Below are 19,167 nucleotides of genomic sequence, written 5' to 3' on the forward strand. Positions count from 1 at the left end.
AGCTAATCTAAAGATTCTACCTGTCAGAATACGTACATACTTGAGGAGAGTGCACATGCACTGCACATTGGTGCACAACACAGCGTAGGGATAGCTACTTGTGGTGGTCTGGTGGATTATTGCATGTTTTAAGTGATTGTGGTTCAAGTGAATGTAAAATGCAGTGTGGAGATGTGCTTATCTTTGTGTTACAGGACTGCCCGACTGCTCTAATAGAGTAATTGTGAATAAAGCTTAAAAACATAGACATGTGTTGATAAATATTTAATAATTTAATGACATAATTTATAATTTAATGCCACTTGAAATACTCTAGGTTATTCTGAAGTTTCAAATTACTAATTAAAACACCAAAATTGCAAAAAGGCATATTTCCGAGCCTTGGATGGCTTCCCAGCATGCATACCTTAGGTGTATCCTATAAAATTTTTTAATCTAATGTGGTAAGGAACTCACAGAAGAAAATTGGTACTCTTGTCAGTTGTGTCCACATTTTTTTGCCAAGCCACCTAACCAATAATCTATGATCTGAGGTTATGTAACTTTAAAATGTTTTAGCCCATGCGCTAGTAACTAGGCACAGCGACTTGACATTGAGATGAGCCGCAAGCGCAAGCTCGAGGACACTTCAGCAGGTAGTGCTAAGAAGCCCGCTACATCACTGGCGAGTTGGACTACGGTGGAGGATTTCAATATAACGCGCTGTAGACAGTTAAATGATATGCATATTGAACCGTTTAAAGGCCCAGTGCTTTACTGGATGTCAAGAGACCAGCGCGTACAAGGTGAGCTAAAAATTTGCGACTCTAATAAAACACACACTACAGATAACTGGGCTCTGATATTTGCTCAGAAACTGGCTAACAAAGTGAGGGTCCCTCTGTGTGTGTGCTTCTGTCTGGTGTCAAGCTTCCTCGGAGCTACTATCCGCCATTATGGGTTTATGTTGAAAGGCCTACAAGAGGTGGAGAAGGTATCTCACATATCTCCATATTTAACTGGTGACATTTCCACCATTGTAGGAGCTGCGTAGTCTACAAATACCATTCTATTTGTTGTGTGGTACGGCTAAACAACAAATCCCATTGTTTACATCGCAACACAAAGTGTCAGCAGTTGTGTGTGACTTTGCTCCACTGAGGGTACCACTACAATGGAGCAAGGATGTGGCTGGGGAACTGAAGAAACAAGGGCTTCCATTAATACAAGTAATGCACCTATCAATGTTAAGCCCCACTACCCCCCTCCCGGGCTTACTAGGGGATTATTGGGGGATTTTGACCTGATTTGATCTGAAACTCTGCTCCACTAGTGGGGCATTTGACCGCTCGAAAGTTTAGGCATTTGTTTTAACTTGCAAGCTAAAGGAATTGACCTGTTTCCTAAAGTGCCTAACAGCCATACTACATGGAGATTTGACCACTAGTTGCTCCCCCATGGGTGGAGAATTTGATTTTTCAAAAAGTCAAATCCCCACCATTTCCCCCACTACGCCTGGGAGGGGGTAGGTGGGGGATAACATTGATAGGTGCATAAGTAACAGAGCAATGTATACCAAATTGACTGTTCTACTAGAGTATTCAATGGTGTTACTATGTTACCATGTTCCATTGGTTCCACATTCACATGCTAGTCACATTTTGGTCACATGCTAGTCACACTTTTATAAACATTTCAGGTTGATTCTCACAACATTGTTCCAGTATGGGAGGCATCAGACAAACAGGAGTATGCCGCTCGAACTATTAGGAGTAAACTACACAAGAAGTTACCGGAATATTTGGAGGAATTCCCTTTGGTGGAGAAACATCTTCACAAACAAGACATAGTCAGTCATTGTGTTGTTAGCCTGTCCACTTTGTTCCAAATATTGTTGTTATTATTATAGCCACCATCTACTGATTGGCAGAAGGCCTTTGCCAGTTTAAGAGTTGATAAAAGTGTTGGAGAAGTGTCCTGGGCAACCCCAGGCACCAGGGCTGGACTAAAGAAGTTGGAAGAGTTTTGTGATAAGAGATTGAAGCAGTTTGATGCTAAGAGAAATGATCCTACCAGTGATAGTTTGAGCGGCTTATCACCATGGTTACACTTTGGTGGGTAATATATAGAACACTTTATTGTATTGATCATGTGATCCAGGTCAGGTGAGCACACAACGGTGCATCATGAGGGTCAGCAGTCACAAGGGATCGTCTGTTGCTGCATCTGTTGCTAGTTTTGTTGAAGAGGCTTTTGTTCGTCGAGAGCTTAGTGAGAATTTCTGTTTCTACAATAATAACTATGATAGCATCAATGGAGCTGCTGACTGGGCCAGAGCTACTCTACAGGTGAAAAGTTGGTGTGTAGTAGTAGTAACATGTGTAATAGTAGTATTGTGTGTATTGTTTGTGTTGTGTGGGTATTGTAGTGTGTGTAGTGTATGACTTGTGTGGTCCATATTACGAGTGTTATGAGATTATTACATCTCCCACTGACTGTTCAATTAGAGTATTTTGTTGTTAGTGAGTGTATGTTCTATTAGAGTTGTTAAGCTGTGATCTTTTGCTGTATCAGTAGAATGGAATATTCTATTATTAATTGATGTATAAGGTGATGTTGTGTCATACATCACATCACATGTGTCATGTGTAGGTACACTGTAAAGACAAGAGGGATCATGTCTACACTCTGGAGCAGTTTGAGAATGCCAGAACACATGACGACTTGTGGAATGCAGCCCAGGTGAGCCCCACCCCCTAGTTCCTGCATATTCCAGCCACTCACACACTACTACAGCTACAAATGGTGAATGAGGGTAAGATGCATGGCTTCCTCCGCATGTACTGGGCCAAGAAGATCCTTGAGTGGAGCAGCTCACCACAGAAGGCATTAGAAATTGCCATCTACCTCAATGACAGATATGAACTAGATGGGAGAGACCCCAATGGATATGTAGGTATGTTACCTTATCACTTGCCGCAGTAAATGTTAAGTTCACATAGTTTGCCTCTCATGTGGTAGAGACTCTGATATTGATATGCAACTTTAAGGGACTCCTTGGTAAATACCTGTGCTTGCATAGGGGATCCCCCAGACCTTAATCTCTCTACTAGTTATCACACGAAATATAATAGTTCTCAAATAATGACTACAAGTATACTGTAATAGTGACAGAGCGTTTTAGTTGTTTAGTGCTACAATTGGTTCACGGTATTCTTCATATGTTCCAGTAACCCAGTTCTCATCTGGTAATAGTTTAGTATCCATCTCAATGCTATGAGTGAGTGAGTACCTCATCCTCCACTTCATCACCTTATCATGTAGTGAAGTCTTCACCAGTCTCCCACAAGTGTGCTGTACACAGTGACACAATAGGGAGATAGTGATGTAGGCCACTGCCATACTAACTATTATTAGTATTACTAATGATGACTGGTCTACATTAACTAGTACATAAACTGTTAACACGTTGAGCATCAGCCCTAATTCCTGGAGGTTTAGTAGGTTACTGTTGAATGGTGACAAGTATCCATGTACACACATCACACAGCCAATGATCAGGGTAGCTACTGTCAAGTTATTATTCTTACTAAGTGCTGTAATACCCAGTAGTATTGTTCTGATAACTAGCTGATATCCAGTCCAGTAATAGTATCTGTCTTGATATGGTGCCTTGTAGGGATCAAGAAGTGGCTTAAACCTTTGTATCAGTCTAAACCTTGCTAGTTGCCTGTTAAACAACAATACAATATTAAATGGTATCAGTATGAGTAATGAGATGAGGTTGATGGCAAACAGTGGAGCGTGTTGTCGTCCAAACAATGGCACATCAGTACTCACTGACCATACCAGCCTACTGGACTGACCTGATCTTGATAACGTGATTATTTCAGTATAGGAGAATAGTACAATACAAGTTGTGATCAATATCTTAGTATAAGACAATAAGAACAGTGTAGCTAGTACTGGCAGGCCTCTTTGTGCTGTAACTCTCTGCACCAGGGTGGAGTAGCGACTAGCGATGATCAGTAAACCTGCAATGAATATGAGGTAGAAGGGGAATGCCAACTGTAACCACATCGTCATATATCCATCCATCCCATCATAGAAACACACCTCTACACCGAGGTCAAGATTAGCCAGTGCTATTATCACATATACCGGACTATGAGAGGAGTTGGTTGGGAATAACAATGTCTTGTTGATACTCAGTAAATTAACATATAATATAAATGTACTAATAACTCCATTCACAATAGTCAAGTTAAACACAAACATCATTAATACCAGTACTATCCCTGCTATGGCTATGGGTAGGATTATGATTAGGTAATTATTAGTACAATGTTGACACCTTGATGAGCCAAATATGGTACTGAGGTTGCTAGGGCAGTGTCCACAGGCTGGTCCGGTCCTATTGAAGTCACACTGAACATCAGGGTGTTGTAGGTGTATGTGAGAGGAGTGTGGGTGACAATAATCAAATGGACAATTGACTGAGATGTAGTAGATGTACTTGTAGTCGTTCACTTCATGTGGATCCTTCACCTCACCATACATCCAACTGTTAGGAGGTCTGAGGATCATCTCAGTATTAATATCACATGATAGAGGGATCGATGTGTTTGTGAGAACTTGGTCGCACTGACAGGTCCTGTTGTCCTTATTACTGAGGGAAAATCCCAGGGGACAACGGTTTAGTTCTATTTTAAAGCTATCGGTGACCAGCATAGCAGTCTCAGTGAGGTATAATTCACAATGATGATCATTGTCAGATGATATGGTGTAGTGGAACTCACTACAATTGTTTGGTTTAGTCTGTATCAGTTCATCTTTGTTCAGTACTCTGCAGGTTGACTGTGTCTCATCCACTGATAAAGTCATACTGTCAACGGCTTGTCTTAGAACAAGGAATGAAGTCACTGTTTGACCAGGATACCTTGCCTTTAGTTCATACCGGTCACACCATCGCTGGTGATCATTCTTACAGTTACATATCTCTTGTTCCTGTTTGTTCTTATTGTCCTTCAGTATTGTATAGTTACCACCTATCTCTGAGTAAGAGTATTTATCAAATGCAGCCCCAGCTACCACCTTACAGCGTTCACTGCTAAATAATTTAACCGGGCTTTTAAACAATGATCTGCTCTCCTTATTGTTTTTAATAATAATCTTATACTTTAAATATCTCCTCTTGGCCATTCGTTTTTTTCTGCTAATAAACTGTAGTATGCAAGGGTGTGAACCAGTAGCACCACCTTTAGTCCGGTCTACATAAAACAAGCTGCGAACACTGTTATCAGACACCTCATAAATGCTGTCATCAAGCAACAAGCCCATGTAACTACCCGGTGTGAATGCAGCAAGATATTGTATCTCATTGTTTGTGAATTCTAGTCTAGTCTCCGCTATAATCAGTGATTCGGTTAGCCACATAATTGCTGACTGGCCACCTCTGTACCACTTAATATTGGTATAGTTTATAATGAGTTGTCTGACCAGCAGATGTGTGTGCTGCACAGCTATCAATGATGATGATTTCTCCTTTTTATTGTCCAGGGTGATAGCAGATATGATAGTGTTAGTGATGAGGACTTGTGTAGTGTAGGGCCAACCAATATCATTTGCACTTTCAACTTTCAATATAAACATGTTTTTGTTTTTCGTGAAGTTACAGTTTGAAATCAACACCTGAGATTTAGTAAATACAGAAAACTTGGCTTGTACTTTAATTACCGGATTAGCTGATGACCAGGTGTTGTACATAAACTGACAGTGTGTCAACAACACAACACTGTCCTGTGTAGTGTAGTGATCTCCCTTCAGCCAGCAATCCTCAAATGTAACATCAAACAATGAGGACATCAGCCCCACATGACCACTGATCACACTATCATTAATAGTAAGCTGGTTATTGGAATGTGACTGACATGAATAGCTGTGGTATTGGAGTACTTTACTATTCACTGTATTACTAATGTTGAGTCTATTGACTTTGATGGTTACATCATTGTACATGTGCTGGTGAAATACACCCAGCATGTAACTGGTGCAGCTATCAGTGTTCAGTAAAGAAGTATTATAGTTAATTGAGGCAAACGAGTACATTGCATGTATGTTGATAGTAGTAAAGTTCACTAGTATGCCGTACAGTGTGGTTGTAGGGTGAGTGTCACACCCAGACAATGTGATGGTGTAGTTGTTAACAATAACTGGTCCCACAGTGTCTACTAGTACTACACCATTAGAGGACAGTGTTGCTACAATGGTCATGTTAAACATTGTGATGTTGTGACAGTGTAGGATATACAGGACTGTAACTGCTGGGTAGGGTGGTATACTACCTCCACAATGTTGAAACTGTATATTAGTAATTGTCAAAGTTACCATATTCCTAAATATCAATGTGACATTTGGTCCAATACATTTGATGATAGTAGACATACCAGCCTGACCTTGTAGTGTCCAGTGCTTCCTGTTAGCAATGATAGTCTTGTTGCCTTTATTAGTCAAGTGGTGTTCTCCCGGCTGGAATAATAGGGTCATGTCATTATAACTGTTGTCAACTGAGTTGCCATTCATGAACCGTTGAAGGGTGTCACACCCACCACTATTAACTGGACATTTACCATTGTATGGCCTCACTTTGTACACATAGTGAAGCGTGTGGGCCAGTGGTAGTAGTAGTAGCAGCAGCAGCACGAGTAACTCTTGCAGCCTGTAAGATGAGTACTAGTGATACAGTTACATAATGATCACACATCAGTTAACTATATACAAGATATTCTGCAAGTCTTTATACACACGCTTGGTAACACAGGGGAGATTAGTTTTTGATGGTGCTATTGGCTGGGATAGCAAGGTTAACATGAAAACCCAATTGGTGGTAACGTACTATACCTAATAGCTTGTGAAAACTTGTAACAATTGAACATACTTCAATTGTCCCATAGCTACTTAACATCACAAGCCACCTACAACTATTACTCTACACAGCCATCATCCATACCTCATCATTGTGTCCAGTCAGTTCTGACATATCCTAGCTATCTAGTTAGTGTTGAGTGATGGTCTCTTATAGTTACTAGACTAGTTTTGATTTCATTACTATTGTGACACTATCACCATAACTGGTCGGGCGGTTATCCCCCGTGTATATAGCCAGTAATGTGTTGACAATAAACTGACTAGGGTATTGTGGACACCAATAGCTGATATTAACATACTGAAAACCATACCAGTGTATTGATGTGTGTATTAAGCATTCACTATATTAAGATGACATATAGGGGATGATTTATGATGAGTCTGTTTGTTGAGAAATACTTGCACATAGATGGTGAACTGATTTTCTAAATTTGTATCAATGTCTTATATTTTTGTCCACTGTATGAACCAATGTAGTCTCCATCCTGTTATAGACATTATGTACAGTACTGTAGCAAATATTGATGTACACAAAAAGTGATTTAGTTGGGGATTGATTTACAGAATCCCAAACCTTATTTTTGTATCTGCAACTATTGACGCAGTTAGTGTCTATCATTTTTAAGAAGTTTGTGTTCACAAACTTAACAGCATCAGCTTTTGTATTTAGTGCTACTGCTCCATGGAGCTATATGGTAACCATATATAAAAAATTCAGTCACCTCATCCCTAAGTTATGCTAATTTTGACATAACTGGACAGCACTCACACCAAAATCTTCATTGTGTCATGTAATATTTTTTATCAGGTTTTGAATGTGATCTGTTACAGGTTGTATATGGTCGATATGTGGTGTACATGATCAGGGATGGAGTGAGAGGCCAGTGTTTGGCAAGATACGATACATGAACTATGCTGGATGTTGTAGGAAGTTTGATGTGAAGAAGTTTGTAGCAAGATATCCTGGCAGCAAGACAACAAAGTCTAAATGATTGCTAACTGTATAATTGTCATCATCAACCATTGACATACTGTAACACTTCTCAAAATAGTACATTTACACTTTGTCCTTACTAGCTATATGACCACTAGAAGTAGATTCTGTTTCCCTTATCTACTTATACTGTTTCCATTATTCTGTGTATACAGTACAGGCTCAGTAAAATGATTTTTAAGCATGTCAGATCATGGTGTTAGTGCATGTGCTATCATTTCAGCACAAATTCACTTTATGTCTGAAAAGGTAATGAACATATTTATTAAGCAATTTGATCTATAGGGTCATACCCAGGCAATAATGGATTGAAAGCTGCAAACTTAGCTAGTTATACTCATAGAATGGAAATGGATTGCCTACCAGCATGCATCTAATGATGTCTGAATGGATGACAGGAAACAGAAATTATTTGGTGAAATAGGCTACATTGTAGAGGGGTAGGTAGCCCTCCACTACATATCTAACTGGTCACAACATTGATGTTTTTGTTTTTACCATAAAACCAGGAGTATATAATAGAAACTGATTTTACGCCATAACATGCATTCACTATATGGGGGCATTTTTGTTGAAGGATGACAGCATCATCCAACTAGGCTGTTCTTCAGCTGTGCCCTGATCAAACCTAGAACCTTTCAATTACCAGGCTAATGCCTGAGTTACTACTACCTCAGCATCTGTTAACTAATAATGGAGGGTAACTAGTTACTTTTGTGAATGTGATGGTGAATGCAAAGATACAAAAGTGTAATGTGTTTAATTACCGATAATCTTAAATTGCTGTAAAGAAAATTGATACACTGCACTAGGATGCTAATGTGCATGATGACAATGACTAATAGTCCTATATAAGTCTACAACTACACATACTCTAATAATGCAGTCGCTTGTTTATGTTATTATCTGCTTTATCAGTTAGGCATGCCCTGGACCTGTAACGTATGAGGTGTCAAGTGTATCTGATAACAACAAAGCTTGCACTGAACTGGCCTGGCCTGGTACAGCTATTAAAGACACTAATGTAAATATGATCTACAACAATTATTATCATTATCAACAAAAGAAATCTATTACTGGATTAATAAAAGTACACAAACTAGCTAGCTATAGATAAATTTAAAAACTAGATCTTTTAAAAGGAGCTCAAGAATAGGGTTTGCCATGAAATAAGAAGGGATCGCTGGGGTAGTAATGTAAACCACAAATCCCTATTTTGACTCGACTCAAAATGATGGAGCATGACACATAAAATTTATAACAGAGAGTCATAATAAGGATTTTGTGTTTTACATTACCACCTCATTCTTCGTGTTTCATGACCTTTTCAGTGATCCCTATTCCCCTTAAAAGTTTCATTTTTTTATTCATCTAGTTTATTATTTTGTAGTTATCCATATCTTTATTCCCCAACTGCAGGCTAGAATCCATAATCAAGCGAGAACAATGCTGACATTAAGTGTCCCCTGTTTTTCAGGACTGAGGTTGATAGCTGAAACTGAGCTATTATACATTTATTAATACATCCGGCACTACCCCTCCCGGACCTTTGAGCGGAAGCTTAATGAATGGTCAATTAAATGTCCAGCATGGTGGGGGCTGGAACACATGTAGTTTTACGTCAATTAAAAGCTCCACCTACTCCTGAACCGGGGGCCGGTGCATGGTAGCTAAGGGCAATACATACATTATTTCAGAAAGTCAGTTCTCTTATTCCCTTGCTATTGAAAGTTTATCTGGTCTCTGGTTATGAAGTTTTTTTAAAAATAGAGTAACTATTAAGCTCCGGTCTATTATGCCCAAAATTTTACCTATTATGCTTTTGAGCATTGCTCAAAAATTAAGCCTATTATGCTCAAAATTATGCTTTCAAAATCAAGATTATGCTCTAGAGCTGACTGTTTTATTAGAGTATATCAGCCTTTCCGGACTGCTGTATTAGAGTAAGTGACTGCTCTATTAGAGTATCTCGATCTTATTTCTGCAAAGTGTGAATAACCAACAAAGAAACGGTTTAGTAAGTTATATTACATTTTAAAAAAAATATGAAATAGTGAATATTTGACCTTTCAGGCGCTCGTATAAGTCGTATTGCGCATTTTAATTAAATTTTCAAATATCGTATATTATTTACCTATTATGCTTTAAATTATGCTGGCATAATCGGCCGGTGCCTAGTAACTATTATGCACATGTACTACCGTGACACTGTTGCAGGCAAAGAATTGGCACGCTAAAATAAAATTTTTTGTTGTCTTCGCTGAGGGCGAATTTTTTTTTTGGACGCACTTCTGACTTAGAAAATTTTTCATGTTTTGTGAACTTACCGTTTTTCTTTGTTTTACGGAAAGCAACATTGTTTGCGGAGAAGGAAAAGGTCACACTGAAACCGTTAGCCCCTCTGTATTAAGTGTGTTGGTCGTCTTCAAAGATGTTGTAAAATACGGACAAGACCTACCTGGATGGACAATTCTTCCCTGCCACCCGCCTGTCATCTCACAGCACTGGCGTGACTCGATCGCTGAAAACTTCGAGTGAAGGCCAAGGTGAAGGCATGAAAGGATAGAAGGACACTTGTAAGAAGGTGTCACAACTAATAAACACAGTTGGGAACTGAATGTGTAGTATGTGACTATTGAGAGCTGTAATGATAGACTTTGGGTATCTAAATGTTTATGTTAATATCTTTACAGCGACCAGATCTGAAGGTCTGCATGCATGTCACTAATTTTACAATATGTAGCTACTAAGTGGATTTGAAAATATTGTTACTTGTGTACTATAGAAATAGTGTTTTTTGGTATAACATCTGTGGAGCTCCACTACAGTGAAACCTCTTTTTATGGTTGGACACATTTGTTATGAGTAGTCTAACACTGTACTGCCATCAATCATCAAGGATGTACGCAGGTTTAGAATACAAGACACAAGGTTAGGGATTTAGGAAAAAATGTGTGGGGTCTTAGGCCACTCCAAATAAGTTCTCTGTTTCCCGTCCACTGCCCACATCTAGTTACTGTGAGCTCTAAATATTCCATTATTCCGTATTCTTCCATTATTTTCCAGTTCTTCTTGCATACTGACAGACTCAGTAAAAGCCATTTTGAATCAGTGTCAGCAGTGCTATTAAGTCAGCACAAACTTCACGTTTATGCTATTTTTGCAACTTAAAAAGGAAGGAACAAACTTAAGCATGCTTTTATGCAGCTTTTATGGTTGTGCTAGGCAAATAATGGCTTGAAAAGCTGCCAATCTTATAATGAAATAATAGAAATGAATTGCCCGCCTGCATGTAAATATGCTTGAGTCCAGGATGGGAAACAGAGAATTTATTTGGAGTGGCCTTAGCTATATACTTGCATAAGTTAGTGGTGAATATGTAGCAGTTGGTATATTATGGTGAGTAGTGGTGGCAATATTGTTGTAATTCAGTGGAAGCTGGTCCCAATCACTGTGGGCACATCCCCGAATCATTTAATACTATACCTTAATAGTCAAGCAACCTTGATTATAATTTTAGTTCAGATTTAGCCTTAATAAAATATACAATCTTTTGAGCATTGGGTTATAGAGGTTTCACTGTACTTGTGTTAGCATTTATTACACTTGTTCACAAAATTGATGTAACAACTATTCAAACTTGACCACTACTCAGTATAAAACAATATATATATATATATTTTTTATTATGACACTGCTCAAATTCGGCCACTGTTAAAGGTCTGGTGGTGTTTAGCTACGTAAAATGGTACTTGTTTTATGCATGAAGTATATAATTATACTTTAGCTAAGGCTTGGGACCTAATTAACATGGACGTTATGATCTTTCAACAAGGTCTTAAAATACACATGAGCTATGTTTGGGACCTACTTGAGTTGATCACTTTAAATGAGATAATCTTATTAATGAGCTTGACAAGTATACCTTAGCTATGTGTGGGACCTACTTGACATGGTCACTATAATGAGGTGGTCTTATTACTGAAGTCATGAAGTACACCTTAGTTATGTTTGGGACCTACTTGACATGGTCACTATATTGAGGTGGTCTTATTACTGAGGTCATGAAGTACACCTTAGTTATGTTTGGGACCTACTTGACACTTGACATGGTCACTATAATGAGGTGGTCTTATTAATGATGTCATGAAGTACACCTTAGCTCTGTTTGAGACCTACTTGACATGGTCACTATAATGAGGTGGTCTTATTAATGACGTCATGAAGTACACCTTAGCTATGTTGGGACGTACTTGACATGATGAGGTGGTCTTATTACTGAGGTTGTCAAGTACACCTTAGCTATGTTTGGGACCAAAATGAGGTCATGCAGTACATCTTAACTAGGGACATACTAGACATCTTCACTATAATGAGGTGGTCTCAATGAGGTTGTCAAATACACCTTAACTATGTTTGTTACTCAACGTGAGTATTACTATGTTAAGCATTATAAGGTATCACTGTGTATGTATGTATGTACTTGTCATGTTCACATACTGATTTGGCTTCCACGAACACAAAATCAAACTCATCTTTTGAATTGCTGGCTAAATAGACCACCACATTCTACTCTTTGTTTTATGGAATTGGAGAGTCTGGTTTCTGCAGCTTTGGCACTTCTATAGCCATGGCTTTGTTGGAAATGATGTTTAGTGAGCTGAAAAACCATGAAGGGCCAGTCGTATATACACAAGAAGCCAGTACAATACTTACGCATTACTGTATATGCATACATGAGACAACTTGGAGTGTGTGTATGAGGTCTGCAAAATAGTGTACTAGGAAAAGTAAATCCTATCACATTGTTTTAAAAAGCTGCTAAAGAGTATACTACATAACTATATAATGTTGTACATAATAATCACTGACTCGTAGAATATTCTTAACATCGATGTAGTAATTAATATATGTGACTAGATTTGTTAGCTCCCGTACATATGTACATGCTTGTGAAATTCTCAGGTATCACATTAAAGTGTTCGATAATGATAAAGCTATGTCCATCTATACCTTCAAATCAACCAGGCTGCTTGAAGACATCTTACGTTTGACAGCCTTGTACAAAGGCAGCTGAATGTATTGCTAAAGTGGAGCAAGGGAAATTATGTATGGATGTAGCAATCAAGTTGCGGGGTAGTATACCAGAATTGCAGGTTGTGCTAACTAGTCAGATTTGGTAGATCCAATCAGATATTGCAAATCAATATATGGGCAAGAATTTTTTTTTTTTTTAATCTATAAAAGTAGTGTGGGCCAGTAAGACCTCAAGTAAGTATCAACTAATTGGTAGATGTGCAGCACGACCTCAATATCCAGCCATTCATTAATGGTTGCTACAATGATGTTCATCTTATCTCCAAATGTGTAGCTGAATTCAATGTGTATGCACACGTCTCCAATGGCTGGCTAATTGACAGTTGATTACATTTTTTTGGTCTCATCGTTACCCTTACATGTTTGATTATTGGGTGGAAAAGAGATGGACGTGGGGTTCTTCCTTTGTTGGTGAAATAGCCAGTACAATGATTTGACTGATTCTTACCAATATTGATACTCCACATAAATTATTTATATTGATAATCCATATAAATTATCAAACCAAGGCCTTCAACAATAAATACATGTGGTCTAAGTGTGATTTAAATCTAAATTTTGAGTATATAGTAAAGTTAAGTAGTTAAGACTAAGTATTACTTTTCTTCAACGTAAATAACAATCTTGTTCCATGGTCTGGTCGATGGCTGACTTGTTTTGGATAGAAAGCCAAAACAGTTATAATTTCATGACCACAGTCAGCCTAAGCAAATTACATTCCCAGGCTATATGCTACCTTTGAATGCCCATTATGTGACCACATTGTGAAATAGGTCTGCAGACTGGATAGATAGCTATTGGCATGATGTTTGGTCACAGGTTAGTATTAACATACATTAATTTGATCATGGATGCTGCAATAAGTCTGTGGATCAAGTCACTATCTGGTCTAGGATTTATTCCTTTAATTACTAGCTAATTTGCAGTCATTCCAATAATTAATCAAAAGCGGATGAGACCTGCTAAACCTGGACAAAATGTAACCCAAAGGATGAAGGCACTTACAACATTGGTAAGAATGACAGCATCAGTAACATTAATTCACAAAGCAGTATTCAAGGGTACAGTACAATTATAGAACAAAACAAAATTCTTGTGAGAGCCAAAGATGTGGCACAACACAATATTTAAACTCTTACAGTGTGGATCCCATTTGTAATTTGCAGACTTTGAATGAAACTAGTAAGGCCACTCCAGATAAATTCTCTGTTTCTCTTAGCATGTGGGCAAGCGGTCCATATATTTCCATTACCCTAGTACGAAATTGGCATCTTTTCAAGTTATTATTTGCCTAGGTACAGCCATAGCAAACTACGTAATAACATTTTCAGCTTGTACCTTCATCATTTACATTGCAAGAATAACACAAACATGAACAGTGATAACATTCTGACTTGTGAGCTGGCAAACCTTACAAGATCAATTTTATTAAGCCTGTACAGTATGCAGAAAATAGTGGAAGAATACGGAATAATGGAACATCTTAGAGCTGGGAATAAAGAGATGTGGGTGGTGGATGTGAAGCAGAATTTATTTGGAGTGTTTTAAAGTGAGTGCTAGCCTTTTCATACCTCAGCACGGGTCCTGGCTGTTGCAAACTTTATTCAATCACACAATAGCTACTACGGTACATAGCGTAATGAAAATGATGTTAACTTTACACAGAACAAACTACTGTGGTCACAACCTGGATACATACATAATGACAAGTACAATATACTGCAGCTATAGGTAGCTTCACTCTCAGAGTGTATACAGCAAACAAGGATATTATAGTCACATACTACACATTCAGTTCCCAACTGTGTTTATTAGTTGTGACACCTTCTTACAAGTGTCCTTCTATCCTTTCATGCCTTCACCTTGGCCTTCACTCGAAGTTTTCAGCGATCGAGTCACGTCAGTGCTGTGAGATGATAGGCGAGCGGCAGGGAAGAAATGTCCATCCAGGTAGGTCTCGTCCGTATTTTACAACATCTTTGAAGACGACCAACACACTTAATACAGAGGGGCTAACAGTTTCAGTGTGATCTTTTCCTTCTCCGCAAACAATGTTGCTTTCCGTAAAACAAAGAAAAACGGTAAGTTCACAAAACACGAAAAATTTTCTAAGTCAGAAGTGCGTCCAAAAAAAAATTCGCCCGGTGAGGTGGGAAAGGTTAACTCTGTAACTTTATAAAGATGTTCGTGTTCATCATCCCGGTGTTCATGCTTGTCGCACTCTACTGGTTATTTACAAGAGAGCCGATATCATCTTATCGTAAGGGGAAACAGCTGAGAAAACCAGCGAAATGTTTAACTGATGATGATTGTAAGTACGAGCTGAAAAATTTAAGCATACCCAGAGTGACAGGACTAGTGTTCAAATTGTTTATGAAATTCGTATTCACGAGGTTCGGCAGGAAGGTGATAGTACCACATTTGATGAAGAAGAGCGGCATGTTTGTATTGGATGGGGTGTGGTTACCAGAGACACCGACATTCGCACCTTTAGTAGATCACGAACCTGTGATCGAGGAGAGTAGTTGTGAGGAAGAAGTGGAGAAGTTGTTGAAGAGATCAGCTACATGTCCCCAGCTCACTATAGCTGACTACACACAAGGATATCAATCAGGACAGTTTACCCCAACACAGGTATACAGCTGGTAGTTAGTCTCATTACAGCTAACATATACCTCCAGATATACTATATATGGAAACTCAAATAAATTTCCTGTTTCCCGTCCACCACCCGCATCTGATTACTGTCAGTTCTAAATATTCCATAATTCCGTATTATTCCATTATTTTCTGGTTATTCTTGCATACTGAAAGGCTCAGTAAAAGCTATCTTGAAACAGTGTCAGCTCATGTGTCAGCGTGCTATCAAGTCGGCACAAACTTGTTATTTTTTCAACTTGAAAAGGAAGGAACATGCTTTTGTGCAGTTTTTTTTATAGCTGTGCCAGGCAAATAATGACTTGAAAGCTGCCAATCTTATAACGAAGTAATGGAAATGGATCACCCGCTTGCATGCAAATATTCCTGTGGTCAGGACGGAAAACAGGAAATTTATTGGGAGTGGCCATTACCTCATAAATAGTCCAGAGGTATATACTATCTATGGTCTCATACCAGACCACTTGTTACCTTTTGTGTTTCCCCTACCCAAATACAAAAGTGTTCTGGGCACACTAGACAATAATAGCTAGTGACTGGCTGCATGTGAAGTCACAAGTGTGGTGTTCAGCTTGAATATTAAGTTGCTTAATTGTCCTTTCTGTTTGTGTGGGGTCACATAGAAATTATAGCTAATTTTTCCAGGGAGGATAGTAAAAGTGTGGCTCATGTATAATGTGCATATGAGTTGAGATGAGATGTCTGTATTGCGCAGTCAGATATACAACTGTTAAATTGATGAATATTTAAGGCCAGCTATAGAGAATGAAAACTCAAGGGTAACCATGTACTGCGGTGTGCCTAAAAGGCACCTTTCAGATAGAAGTAACATCTAAAACAAATTTATTGACTGGCAATTAGTTGGTGAGTAGAAAATTCCACTAAATAAAATACTTTACTTCATATCACTGTATTAAAAGTGTTGCAGGTTGCACTGAAGGCACTTTTGGGCTTGACTCTACCTAACCGATACTGCCAAAGTGCCATTGTGGGGCTGGTTTCTGGTCAACCTGTTTTAGTGGGAAAGCACAAACTTTCACGGTCCTTACTTTGCGGTACTACATATTGTGCTTTAAAGTAGACTATCTGCACTGTTACTCTGTTAGCATAGAAAAGTTAGTACACAGGATTGAGTACAAGCAAGAGTATATAATAGAAACCAAGAGTATCGAACGGGTGTATTACCCCGTGATTATTGATTGCATAAAGTAACATGGATATTTTAGTAATTGTTCGTTTTCATTGCCATTAAGGATTGCTGTGTTTAGCCCAATTCGGCCACTAAACCAAGCGAAAACATGATAGCGTTAAAGAGAATTGGCTAATGTTAAAGTTCTGGCACTGCCAAGCGAATCTCTGAAGGCGTGGCAACATGCTTGTTTGTGCAACCGCTGCTTTAGCGAGCTGGAGTTATCTTGGGTCTTTACTACACTTTAATAACTGTTGAATACTTGGTTGAATAACACAGAAAACTGGCGAACAAAGACCCGTTACCACGTACGCATTTCAAATTACCATTTTGTGTAAACAAAAAATTACTGAAATATCCGTGTTACTTTACACAATCATTAATCAAGGGTTAATACACCGTTCAACACTCTTGATTTCTATTATATACTCTTGGTAAAGTGTATGTTCTATTAGAGTATTTCAACAGAGCTCTGTATATAAATGTATGGGCTTCAGTTATCCAAACTATTCACTTATCTGAACACTTTTACTATTGCCTGAGAATTAGTAAGGTTTGGATAACTGAGGGTTCTACTGTATGGGGTTTTGGTGGTCCCTGTATGTGTAAATCTGAAAAATTCATACCTGGGACATGTGTGATCTCAATAATATGTATTGTATGTGTTATCAGGTGATTACTGCTACTATGAATTGTGTGGAGAAGTTTGATCCCATCCTCAAGTCTGTTTCCCAACTTGATCAACAAAGTGTTATGAAGATGGCTTCATCGTCTACTAAACGATGGCAGGAGGGAAAGCCCCTTTCTGCCCTTGATGGGGTACCAGTTGTGATTAAAGAAGAACTCAACGTGGAACCTTATGTGACATATAGTGGCTGTACATTTGTGCCAGCTTGTGTGGAGGGTACTGAAGAGTCCACCATCTCATTGAGACTGAAGGAGGCTGGAGCTATTGTATTAGGAGTGACTAGTATGCAAGAAATGGGCTTTGGTACTTTGGGGTCCAACCCTAATAGAGGAATGTCACATAATCCTTACAACACTGACCACTATGCTGGAGGGAGCTCCACAGGTTCAGCCATTGCAGTAGCTGCTGGTTTCTGTCCCATATCTATTGGCTGTGATGGAGGTGGATCCATACGTGTCCCATCAGCTTTGTGTGGTATAGTGGGGTTGAAGTCAACGTTTGCTAGAGTTAGTTCTTATGGAGGTGCACCTACTGCCTTCACTGTTTCCCATGTGGGACCAATGTGCTCTACAGTTGCTGATACTGCCATATTGTACAGTGTTATTGCTGGCCGTGATGAGAAATGTCCTGTTGGTTTACAACAACCCACACCATCCCTTAGTAATGTGTCAAATTTGCTGTTAGATGGGATTGCCATTGGTGTATACAATGAATGGTTTGAGGATGCTGAGACCTCCATTGTGCTGGCATGCAAGAAAGCCTTGAAATCACTGGAGTCCGTTGGAGCTACCATTGTACAAATTAAGATACCAGAATTGGAGGAAGTACGTGTTTGCCATGTCATTACAATTGCATCAGAGTTATGTACCAGTATGGCTGTCGAATTTGATGAACACTTTGATGAGTATAATTTAGAAACACTTGCAGCTGCTTCTGGAGGTTATGCCACTACAGGTACACAATATTTTAACTCACAAAAACAACGTACCAGGTCTATTGATATCCTCAAGAACATATTCCAGAAAGTTGATTGTATTATCACTCCAGCAACGGGTGTGGTTGCCCCCAAAATACCAGCAGATGCTTTAGAGAAGGGACAGATAGATGCGACTACCACTGGTACATTGATGAAGTTTTCTGCCCTAGCTAACTTTACTGGTATCCCAGGGGTGGTGGTTCCAGTTGGTTATGATGAGGATGATCTTCCTATTGGTTTACAAGTGATGGGTCGTTGGTGGGAGGAGCATGTGATCCTTCGTGTTGCTCATGCTGTGGAGAGTGTAGTGGAGTACAAACCACCAAAGATCTACTGTAATCCTCTGGAGAATATTTGAAGTTTGTTTGCCTTAGTCAAAAACAGTAGTTAGATGTCAACATCATATATGTATGTACAATTAACACACTGATATTCTATTGTGTTACGTCTAGTAAACATGGATTAAAGTTCAAGTTCATTTCACCTATTTAGTTAATTGCTTATTTTATTATGCAATATGTACAGATGGTAAAAATCATTGTACTATTTGCTATAATATCTGCACAGGGGCAGATCCAGACTTATGGAAAGGGGGGGTCACAATGAACTGAGGCACTACATTAATATTGTCACTGGTTTGGGGAGACCAAAAAAAGTCA

General features: G+C 38.8%; 3 protein-coding genes across 7 annotated transcripts; 2 read left to right on the plus strand and 1 right to left on the minus strand.

Moving 5' to 3' along the window:
- Nucleotides 1-570: 570 nt before the first annotated feature.
- LOC136266393 (deoxyribodipyrimidine photo-lyase-like) lies at nucleotides 571-7,982 on the plus strand. Of its 2 annotated transcripts, none has more exons than XM_066061408.1 (9): nucleotides 571-785; nucleotides 828-973; nucleotides 1,023-1,208; nucleotides 1,679-1,828; nucleotides 1,889-2,093; nucleotides 2,140-2,327; nucleotides 2,632-2,721; nucleotides 2,776-2,935; nucleotides 7,738-7,982. In XM_066061408.1, the coding sequence occupies exons 1-9, from the start codon at nucleotides 599-601 to the stop codon at nucleotides 7,896-7,898; spliced, it is 1,473 nt and encodes a 490-aa protein (XP_065917480.1). In that variant the 5' UTR covers nucleotides 571-598; the 3' UTR covers nucleotides 7,899-7,982. The 2 variants fall into 2 exon arrangements, with proteins under 2 accessions (XP_065917480.1, XP_065917481.1); XM_066061409.1 differs by having other exon boundaries at nucleotides 828-964.
- LOC136266392 (uncharacterized) lies at nucleotides 3,070-7,039 on the minus strand. Of its 4 annotated transcripts, none has more exons than XM_066061406.1 (3): nucleotides 6,989-7,029; nucleotides 6,625-6,697; nucleotides 3,070-6,507 (listed from the first exon to the last, which is right to left on the minus strand). In XM_066061406.1, exons 1-3 carry the CDS (start codon nucleotides 6,994-6,996, stop codon nucleotides 3,160-3,162), a joined length of 3,429 nt encoding a protein of 1,142 aa, XP_065917478.1. In that variant the 5' UTR covers nucleotides 6,997-7,029; the 3' UTR covers nucleotides 3,070-3,159. The 4 variants fall into 4 exon arrangements, with proteins under 4 accessions (XP_065917478.1, XP_065917479.1, XP_065917477.1 ...); XM_066061407.1 differs by having other exon boundaries at nucleotides 6,609-6,697; nucleotides 6,989-7,004; XM_066061405.1 differs by having other exon boundaries at nucleotides 3,070-6,697; nucleotides 6,989-7,039.
- Nucleotides 7,983-15,085: 7,103 nt separating the features above from the next.
- LOC136267318 (uncharacterized) lies at nucleotides 15,086-18,953 on the plus strand. The gene is made up of 2 exons (XM_066062411.1): nucleotides 15,086-15,631; nucleotides 17,517-18,953. The coding sequence occupies exons 1-2, from the start codon at nucleotides 15,179-15,181 to the stop codon at nucleotides 18,864-18,866; spliced, it is 1,803 nt and encodes a 600-aa protein (XP_065918483.1). The 5' UTR covers nucleotides 15,086-15,178; the 3' UTR covers nucleotides 18,867-18,953.
- The last annotated feature ends 214 nt before the right edge of the window (nucleotides 18,954-19,167 follow it).

The sequence above is a fragment of the Dysidea avara genome, chromosome 9 (assembly GCF_963678975.1).
Source record: "Dysidea avara chromosome 9, odDysAvar1.4, whole genome shotgun sequence".
Taxonomy (NCBI): Eukaryota; Metazoa; Porifera; class Demospongiae; order Dictyoceratida; family Dysideidae; genus Dysidea; species Dysidea avara.